The sequence below is a fragment of the Mesoplodon bidens genome (assembly GCF_964165515.1).
Source record: "Mesoplodon bidens genome assembly, chromosome: 2".
Lineage (NCBI taxonomy): Eukaryota > Metazoa > Chordata > Mammalia > Artiodactyla > Ziphiidae > Mesoplodon > Mesoplodon bidens.
In genome coordinates this window covers 166,515,773-166,525,813 of record NC_138177.1, presented here as the reverse complement: position 1 = coordinate 166,525,813, position 10,041 = coordinate 166,515,773, and the positions used below count along the sequence as shown (strand labels likewise).

Sequence of the window (10,041 nt, the reverse complement as noted above, 5' to 3'; positions counted from 1 at the left end):
CAGCCCACGTAGCGAGGCCACAGGAAACGTTTGTCGAACTAAAAGGGGCTGGACAGGGCGGCGGTACTTGTCCTTTAGGGTTCCCCAGATTCCTGGAAAGTTGGACCCTAAATCGAACACAATCTATCCTGATACCTAGGAGGTCTCTGGTCATTTTCTCCTTGTACGTTTGTGGGGGGAGAAGGCGAGGACCACTCCAGCTGGACCCTGCCCTGAGGTTGCCCACCCAAAAGCAGCCTTCCCCGCCGTATGGACAAAAGCACGCGGTCACACGGGGTGTCGGGCCAGGGTTTTTTTTTTTATCGCGGGAGGGGAGAGGCGGTCGCCCAGTTAGGCCGGCAGACTAGTCGCCCTTGGGCGCAGCTTTCACCCTCAACTCGGCCAGTTTGTGGGTGAGGAAGCCCCACTTGAAGCCGGCTGCGGGATCGGCTTCCCGCGGCTCGGGGCGCTCGGCGGCCTCGTCCCCGGCTTCAGGGTCCTGATCCGGAGTGGGTTCCGCGTCGCGTAGCATGGACGCTGCCGCCGCCTGCTGCTGCTGCTGCCACCTGCTGGCGAACGCGTCCCAGAACCCGGTCCCGCGCGTCTCCGCCGCCGGCGGAGAGGAGGGCTGCGCCGCCAGCGGGCTGCAGGAGAGAGGCGGGGTCAGGGGCTGGCCGAGAGGCCCCGGAGAGGACAAAGGACAGGAGGCGGGGTCAAGGGGCCAGTAGTGGGGCCAGTGGGGCCCGGGTGAGGTCAGGGGCTGGAGGGGCCCGGGAGACTGGGGGCAGGGCCTGGAGGCAAGGGGAGGGCTCAGAGGCACTGGGAAAGGGGGCTGGGGTGGGACAGGGTCAGGGGATTAGGTGAGGGGTCTGGGAAGAGGGGACCGGGATCAGGATCCCTGGGGAGAGAGCTGGGGTCAGGGGTTTACGGTAGAGGAGAGAGACGAGGCCAGAGGAGGGGAGCCAGAGGCGCAGGGTCTGGGAAGGTGGAGGAGGAGGAGGAGCCCTGAGAGAGGGGCGGGCGGAAGGATGCGAAGAGACTTTGGGACCAGAATGGGAACGTTAGATCCGGGGAGGGGGCGGGGTCAGACTCTGGGGGCGGTCGTTCCGGAACCCGAGGGCAGAGCCCTGGGGAAGGAGACGGGGCGGGGACAGGGGTCTGGCTCTGGGATGGAGGAAAAGAGGGTCCAGAAAAATGAGGGACGCTGGGGAGAAGGATGGGTGGAGCGACCCCGAGGGAAGGAGAAAGGCCTAGATCAAAGGCTTACGGGAGAGGGGGACTAGGGAGGTAGCAAGTAGATGTGGGGGGGAGGGCAATCAAGGAGCAGTGATGAGGCTTGAGGTAGGGAGAGGGAGTGAGCAGGAGGGAGAAAAGGAACCCTGGGGCATGAGAGATGGGTGGGTCAGGGGGAATCTAGGGAAGAAAGGAATAGGGGAATGCCAAAAGGGAAGTGTGACTGGGCTGGAGGAAAGGGCAGAGATGGAGTGTGTGACAGAATAGAGCTAGGAGGAAGACAAGGCCCAGGGTCTGACCCTCTATGCCCCCAGCATCAAAGGCCTGTTAAGACAGTGGTTCCTAAACTATTGTCCTCAAGTCTTCAGGGAGCTCGCTGAAAATATAGATACCAGGCCTCAGCCAACACCGGCTGAATCAAAATCTTTGAGGGAGGGTCTGGGAATTTGTGTTTGTCTCAAGTTCCCTGGGAGGATGAGGGTTTAGACCAATACTTGGGAACCACTGATCTGAACCACTCTCTGTTGCAAACACCTAAAGCTTCTCTCCTGGGTTCCCTTCTTCTAGGGAGATGACCCCTCCCACATGGATGGGGAGAGAGAGCCCATAATACCTTTTAGCATCTCAATCCCAACAGCTGGTAAATTCCTCCTGAGATCTAACCTAATCTCCCAGATATGCTGATTGGGCCTCTTGCCTGCTGAGAGAAACAGAAACAGCCAGGGGCTGGCCCTCCCTAGTCCTCCGTAGTCAGAAAGACAAACAAACCAGAAGGAAAGGACACGGGAGAAGGGGATCCCCAGGCCCATCCCAGACCCCCTCAACACACACACGTACTGGTCAGCACAGGGCTCTGGGGGCAGCAGCTTGTCCTCATCTTCTTTGTTAAACAGAGACGACATTGTCAGCCAGCCTCTCGCCCCAACCCCCTGAACCTGGGAGAGAGAGGGGCTGGGAGTCAAGGAGGGGCCCCAGCACCACCCCCCAGGACTCCACAGCAGCTTCTGCCAGGCTCCCCAGGGTTGGGGTGGAAGAAGGGAGAACTCACCCGGCGGGCCAGCTGTGACATGGGATTGAAGGCCTCTTCAGCTGGTTCTGCTGCGTCAGACTCCACTAACGCTGGGTTCTCCTTCTGGGACACAAGACCCCTACCCAGCATGAGAGAGGCCCCAGAGGAATATGACCTCCCTCCCCCACTGCTAGCCTGGCACACATAGACCTGGCACCCCAAACCCCATGGAACAAGACGCACACCTAGGCCCCTGACACCCTCCAAAAATACACGCAGCTGTACCTCTACGCAAAGCTACCTGTCACACATTTCCTGTACAGTTAATCCTTGCAGACACCTTTGAGCTCGCATACTGCCCACCCACAAACACATGCATACACACTGCAAAACATGTGGACAAGGGCTTGCATGCCAGTATAGACACACACCTGTACAGGAGCGTGCCTCCACATGGCTACAACTCTTCACCTGTATGTACACAGATATATGTGCTGTGAGGCACCTACACAAGGACACTTACACAGTTATACCATTCACACCTGTGCACTTCCACAGCTGAAGACAGCTGCATGGAGGCCCACTCACAGCACACAAAACCTCTCCACCCATCCACAGACACCAAGACACAGATGTTCACACACACCCAAACACACATGCCATACAAACATAGTACCTGCGAATGCCTGCATGCCTCTGTAGACTTCTGCCCCCCCAAAACACACCTGAAAATACCTGTAACCGGTTCACACCTGCACACACACCTTAACTGGGGATTCCACACGGACGCCAATCCCAATACTGACCCACAGATACTTCTACACAGGGCCAGCCCTAGACACCAACCTGTGTAGACATACACATGTTCACACTGACATACACACACCCCAGCACTAGTTCCTGCCTCTGCCATATCTGTTTGTGCAACTGCCATTTATCACAGCCTCCAGAGGTAAGACTGTTTTGGAGCCTTTTCAATTTTTCTTTTTAAATGTCAGAACAAACATGGTCCAAGTATGGCTCTGTTCTGTTGCTGCTACAGTAACCCTCAGTGTACAAGTGCCACTTCCCCTACTTCCCGGGGGCTTGCTTCCTCTCAAGGCGAGTCATCCTGCTTTTGCTCAGCTCTTCCCATTAGAAAGTTGTGTCAAGCTGAGTGTATCTGCGTGGGTACTGCGCATGGGTCCTAAAAGGATCCCTTCCGTGTGGCAGCCCTTGAGATCTTTGGAGACAGTGACCACTCTTCCAGTGCCCCCCAAGTCTTTTCTTCCTTGGTTTTCTGGAGCGTCCTGACTTTCTGACACTGCACCGTGCCATTGGTCATCCATGAATTGCCAGTTGCTTCTGCACAAATCCCTCTTTCTCCCTCTCTCATAGCCAGTCCCTTGCCCTTCTTAGTATCTTTCACTCCTGCTGCCCCTCTGCTCATGCCCCATCCAGCAAGCAGGATAGTACCCACCTCCTCTGCCAGGTCCTCCTCAGATTCCCCACTCAGGGTCTGTAGCACTTTGGACTTGTAGGTTTTCCAGAAGGTTTGGTTCATGGCTGCAGGGGAAATGGGCCTGGCACCCAGGCACAGGAGGCACCCAGTGTGTCTGGCTCCAGGAACTTGGTGAGGCTGAGAGCCTGTCCCAGGGATCAGGTGACCTCATTAAAGATGCACCAGCCTCCCCAGATGGCACAGTGCCCAGCAGGTGAACCCGATCCAAAGGAGTCTGTGGTGAGAGCCAGCTTCTGCCACTTCAGCCCCTCGTCTTGACCCATATTCGCCAAGAATAATGAAGACATAGTGAAGACTCCCTCCACAGGAGCCTCCTTCCTGGGCCTAGGAGTTCTTGAATTTGATCATTTGGAATGGCTCCAGAAATATTCTCTTCCATTCACGAATTCCATTTACAAAGTCCTTGGGCTCAGGACCCACAGTGGTTCCCCTGTGACTGTAGCCATACCAGCTGTGCCCTCAACAGGGCTCTGCCCTGTGTCTGCACTCAGCCTCTGTGAACTGGAGTGGGAAGGTCCCAAGGCTCCCAGTTGGTGCCCTGGGCTTACATTTCACCGCTTTGTCTGGGCTGGAAACTGATTCCTTTCCCCAGGGATGCACGTGCTGGTCTCCCTGTTTCCTGGCAACAGGTTCCAAGGAACCCGGAGCTCCTGAATTATTGCTGAGTTCCTCTGGTCAGCCTGGAAGGCACCAGGCTCTGGTGCATGGGGAAAGGCTCTCTGGCCCTCTCCCCACTCTGAGCACACAACACCTGGGCCGTATCTCTCCCTTTGATGCCAGCCCACGCCTGGGAGTCCAGGGCTCAGAGAAGGGGCTCAAAGATGGGAGGTCCTTCTGTGAGCATCTCCTTTTCCTGTGAGAGGAGCCGACCCCTCTTGAGTCTGACAGTACGCCTAAGCACTGTGATCTCTGGGGAGGAATAACTGGGGAGGGGTGAGAAGTGGCGAGGGCTTTCTCAGGGACTAGATGTATTTCTGTGGGGGCCGGGATCCCAAACTTACTCACTCTCATTCATTTATTAATTTATTAACATCACATTTTTCAGTGCCTCCCAAAGATGCAGCATCCCCCCGACACACCCGCAACGCGGAGTCTAAGATCTGGGAACCAGGAAGGGGTGATAAGGCCAGAGGACGGTGCTGTGGGCCAGGCGGGGCGGGCAGGGCAGCGGACGGGCCGGCATCCCCCCAGGGCACGCACCACCCTGCCCTTCCAGCGACGGAAGAGGACGCTTCGTGGGGTCCGGCCCCGAGCTCCGTCACTGACGTCGACGGCCGCCTGGGGGCGCTCGAGGCGCGGCCCGCGCAAGTGACGTCATCAGAGGCGGTCTGGCAGAGCCTGATCATTCCCAGGGCGTCTCAAGGCGTCATTGAGCAGTCCGGAAGCGCCCACACGTGTTCTCCCAACTCGGCTCTGGGACCCCTAGTCTTGCTGTCACCCGCCATGGGTCGCTCCCGCCGGACGGGCGCGCACCGAGCGCACTCCCTGGCCCGCCAAATGAAGGCGAAGCGGCGGCAGCCAGACCTGGATGAGATTCACCGCGATTTGCGGCCCCAGGTTGCCGCACGGCCCCGGCCAGACCCAGGCGCGGAACCCGATCCCGACCTGCCAGGGGGCGGCCTGCATCGCTGTCTGGCCTGCGCGTGAGTTCCGGCCGGGCCCAGCCTGAGGAGGAGAAGGGTCCGCGGTACGGGCCGGGGGTGTGAGATCCGGGTCCCGGGACGCGCAGGGTCTCTTCTCCTGGGACCAGTGGGTCTGCCGGCCTCCCATCCCTTCAAGCCCGGAGCCTAGCATCAGGGAATGAGCTAGGGTCAGGGAAATAGGCGTACCTGAGAGGTATCACCTTCTAACTATCCTCCTTACCCCCCATCCCTACAGGAGGTACTTCATCGATTCTGCCAACCTGAAGACCCACTTCCGATCCAAAGACCACAAGAAAAGGTATGAAGGAGTAAGGAGAGGATTGATGGATGTGTGCCGGGCAGACAGGGCTTGCATCTGGTCAGCTCTCAACTCCTGTTCTTTTTCCCAGGCTGAAGCAGCTGAGTGTGGAGCCCTACAGTCAGGAAGAAGCAGAGAGGGCAGCGGGTATGGGTTCCTATGTTCCTCCCCAAAGGCTGGCAGTGCCCACAGAAGTATCCACCGCAGTCCCTGAGATGGACATGTCTACCTGACATGGCCTGAGGATGCAAGGCAGAGGAGCTTCCCATGGACAATGATGCAAGGGCTAGGCTGGGAGAGACTATGCCAGCCTCTTTTGGTTTGGGAAGTAGATGGCCTCTTCCGGGTGCCCTCCCTCCCAATAAAAGAACTGGATAAAGAGGACTTGCCTGTGACTCGCTAACCTCCAGGCCACTCCTCCAAATTCAAGCTCTGTAAGGGTTTCTCTCTACTCCTGTGTACAGGGTCCAGGGTGTTTGCTCCCTACTTGATTCAGCTTTAGAACCTGCATCCTTTCCTTTCTTCAGGGGTCCTGGCATATGAGCCGAAGCCCCCCATTGCAGCCCAGGTGTGTGGGGGGGATGGCTAGGATCAGGTTTATACTACCTTGCTTCCAATGAGGGCAGGGAGTGACCCCCCCCCCTCAGAAAAGAAGTAGGCTCCTGAGATTGTAGCCCCCGCGAGTCACCTACCCCGCAGGGCCGAGGTGAGAGGCTGCCCACTTCATCATGGAGCCTGTGGCGGCCGCCGCTGCCCCACCATCTTCCAGACAGCATAGCAGGAGCCGCCCAGCCCGAGGATAGCCAGCAGTGCAGCCACGATCCCCACCAGCGGACTCCGGGGCTCTGCCTTCAGCTCCCCGGCTATCTGCATCTGGAGGTGCACAGAGGGTCCACCTGAGGGGTCAGCTGAGGCTTCTGGGAGGGTGGGGGGTGGAAAGGGGCTGAGAAGCTACAGCTGAGGGAAGGAGATATGGATACCATTGCTGCCCCAGGGAGATTCCACCCCAATCCCTCTCGCTTCACTGCCTATGTGGGCCCTGGCTGCTCAGGCGGCAGGGAACGTGACAGCCTGGCTGCTGGGTATCATCCCAGCCATGGTAGGGGGAGGAAGGGGTCGGTCCCAGAAGCCACCATTTGGGGTGTTTACCTGTAGCACTCGGAAGTAGCCAGGTGTCAGGCGTCGAAATCGCATGGTGGGTGCTGCTAGTCTTCCTGACGTCCTGTGGGATGGAAGCGGGAATGAGTACCAGTGGCGTTCATGGTGCCAAGAAGTGGAAATCAGGACAGAGAGGATGCTCACCAGCGTCTGCCTTCCCAGGTCTGGCAGGGGGCGGGGCAGCTAGACCTTTAAATCTGTCCCTTCCCCCGCCTGCCCGCCCTGCCAGCCTTAGGAGCAGCTGTCAGGAGAGATCAGCATCAGGCCTGAGCAGCACCTCCCCCACCCACCAGGGAGTCCAGGCTGGGTAGGCAGGAGAGGCCTTGCCTGGCAGTGTTGAGAAGTCTCAGGCCTGGACCAGGTATGGGAGGGCCTCCCAGCCCTGGTCATGGCCCTAACCCTACCTCAGATGATTGGATGTCACCAGCCAGCTCTCAGCAAAGGAGGGGTTGGGTGCCTTATTAGCACCCCCTCCAAACAGGAATAGGCCTTTTTCACTTGGTTTCTGTTGGATCAACCACACCTACCTTGGGGGAAGGCACATTCCACCCCTTTCCCCAAGATGGAGTTCCTGTAGGGACTTCCTTATCTCAGCTTGGGGACAATAAAAGATCTGCATCTTAAGAAAGCTGTCTGAGGGCTTCCCTGGTGGCGCAGTGGTTAAGAATCCGCCTGCCAATGCAGGGGACACGTGTTTGAGCCCTGGTCCGGGAAGATCCCACATGCCGCGGAGCAACTAAGCCTGTGCGCCACGTTTACTGAGCCTGCGCTCTTGAGCCTGCGTGCCACAACTACTGAAGCCCACATGCCTAGAGCCTGTGCTCCGCAACAGGAGAAGCCACCGCAATGAGATGCCTGCGAACCGCAACGAAGAGTAGCCCCCGATCGCTGCAACCAGAGAAAGCCTGTGCACAGCAGCAAAGACCCAATGCAGCCAAAAATAAATAAATAAAAATAAATAATAATAACATTAAAAAAAAAAGAAAGCTGTCTGAGGTGTGCTAAAAAATAGTAGCTGACTGGGAGTTCCCTGCTGGCCTAGTGGTTAGAATTCCAGGCTTTCACTGCCATGGCTTGGGTTCAATACCTGGATCCTGCAAGCCACGTGGCGTGGCCAAAAAGAAAAAATAGTAGCTGACTGTGCTGGGCATTATTCTATGATTTCATTTGGTATTGATTAACTCATAAAAATGGGGGGACAAGTATATTTCCAGAATAGCATGTAGAGTATCTGCATATAGAGAGGATGGAAGAACACCCAGAAAACTTAACAGTGGCCCAACCTGGGCAACAGGATGGGGACATGCTGGGGAAAGGGCATATCCTCCTTCCACTTAATGACCTAGTTATCGCTGAAATTTTTACAGCGAATAGATCCAAAGACCTTTCATAAACTCACAAAACTACCTTCAAAATAGAAGCTGCCATTTACTGTGCCCCTAACTGCCTAGCCCTGCCACGTGTTGGGGGCCCAGAGTAAAGGCACTGGTGTGGTTGTTAGGACCCCAGTCCTTTACAGGGAGTATCTGAGTACACGTGGTGAGTTCTTGTTGGTTTCTCCCCTACAAGATTGTGAGTTCAGGGAGGGCAGAGGCTGGCTGGCTTCTCCCCTCTATCTTGTGCCAGCTCAGGGTAGGTGTTTGATGAAGTCAGGATGGTGGAGATAGGTCTGTGTTTATTGGGTTTTCCCAGAGTGCCACAGGGAGGCCAGTGTAAGAAGAGGCAAAAACATTAAAGGGGAAAGCACCGAGGAGTGTTAAAGGGATACACACAGTGCAGCGTTTGAGGACGTGAGGCCAAGGACAAAGCCAGAGAGGTGAGGGCCAAATTGCAAATTGGAAGCCTACTGGTTCACAAATGAGGGAGCAAGTCCTGTGGGGACCTGGTGAGCTGGAGTCCCCTTGAAAGGAAGCAGCCGACGATCTGCACTCATGTTTGATGCCACGTGTGAAGGTGGGATGGGGTGAACAGAGCTGGCCAAGTTTCAGAGAACTCAATTTGTATGTGAAATTGTTAAATGATGACAAAACACACACACCACATGGACATCTGTGGGCCAGATTCAGACTTCAGGTCTCTGGGTGACAATCAAGATCATGACAGGCTTTGGAGGCCAGGTATTGGGGCACTGGTAGAGATTCCAAGTTAGGTGACACAGAGGGGGCAGGCCTCCCAGGCCCCTCCCCACGGAATTAAAGCAATAATAACTCATATCTACCTCATATTACAGATTTCAAAATATTTAAAAGACATCCTCACAGAGCTAAGGTCTAGTCACACACCCCCAGCCCCTGGCTTTTAGAGAGGAAGAAACAGGTTCAGAGAGGTGTAAGGGGTGGGCTCAGTCACATAGCAAGTGGAGCTGATTTTTTTTTTTTGGCTGCCCTGGGTCTTAGTTGAGGCACGTGGGATCTTTTTTAGTTGCAGCACGTGGACTCTTAGTTGCGGCGTGTGGAATCTAGTTCCCCAACCAGGGATCCAACCCAGGCCCCCTGAATTGGGAGCATGGAGTCTTACCCACTGGACCACCAGGAAAGTCCTGGAACTGATTATTTTTTTTAATTGAGATGTAGTTAATTTACAATGTGTTAGTTTCAGGTGTACAGCAAAGTGATTCAGTGATATATATATATATATAAGAATACAGGGCTTCCCTGGTGGCACAGTGGTTGAGAGTCCGCCTGCCGATGCAGGGGACATGGGTTCGTGCCCTGGTCTGGGAAGATCCCACATGCCGCGGAGCGGCTGGGCCCGTGAGCCATGGCCGCTGAGCCTGCGCGTCCAGAATCTGTGCTCCGCAATGGGAGAGGTCACAACAGTGAGAGGCCCGCGTACCGCAAACAGAAAAAAAAAAAAAAAGAATACATATTATATATATATATATATATATTTTTTTTTTTTCTTTTTTTGGCTGCACCACACGGCATGCGGAACTTCCCTGACCAGGGATCAAACCCGTGCTCCCTGCAGTGTAAGTGCAGCGTCTTAACCACTGGACCACCAGGGAAGTCCAAGAATATATATATATTCTCGCATATATACTCAAATTCTTTTCCCTTATAGATTAGTACAAAATATTGAGTATAGTTCCCTGTGCTATATAGTAGGTCCTCGCTGGTTATCTATTTTATACATAACAGTGTGTATGTTCATCTCAAACAAGTGGAACTGATTCTGCCTGATTCCAAAGTCGTGGGAGTCCCCTGGCCTGGGATGATGA

The 10,041-nt window shown here is 55.5% G+C and overlaps 3 protein-coding genes across 3 annotated transcripts; 1 reads left to right on the top strand and 2 right to left on the bottom strand.

The window, feature by feature from the left end:
- Positions 1 to 343: 343 nt before the first annotated feature.
- Positions 344 to 3,764, bottom strand: LOC308612037 (uncharacterized protein C1orf232; the record flags this gene model as incomplete). Its single annotated transcript, XM_081224243.1, has 4 exons — positions 344 to 623; positions 2,050 to 2,147; positions 2,261 to 2,344; positions 3,681 to 3,764. The coding sequence occupies 4 exons, from the start codon at positions 3,762 to 3,764 to the stop codon at positions 344 to 346; spliced, it is 546 nt and encodes a 181-aa protein (XP_081080369.1).
- Positions 3,765 to 5,126: 1,362 nt separating this feature from the next.
- On the top strand, positions 5,127 to 6,047 carry ZNF593 (zinc finger protein 593). Its single transcript, XM_081224009.1, has 3 exons — positions 5,127 to 5,365; positions 5,601 to 5,663; positions 5,755 to 6,047. Exons 1-3 carry the CDS (start codon positions 5,166 to 5,168, stop codon positions 5,894 to 5,896), a joined length of 405 nt encoding a protein of 134 aa, XP_081080135.1. The 5' UTR covers positions 5,127 to 5,165; the 3' UTR covers positions 5,897 to 6,047.
- Positions 6,048 to 6,067: 20 nt separating this feature from the next.
- On the bottom strand, positions 6,068 to 6,857 carry ZNF593OS (ZNF593 opposite strand; the record flags this gene model as incomplete). Its single annotated transcript, XM_081224008.1, has 2 exons — positions 6,068 to 6,536; positions 6,813 to 6,857. The coding sequence occupies 2 exons, from the start codon at positions 6,855 to 6,857 to the stop codon at positions 6,390 to 6,392; spliced, it is 192 nt and encodes a 63-aa protein (XP_081080134.1). The 3' UTR covers positions 6,068 to 6,389.
- Between the last annotated feature and the right edge of the window lie 3,184 nt (positions 6,858 to 10,041).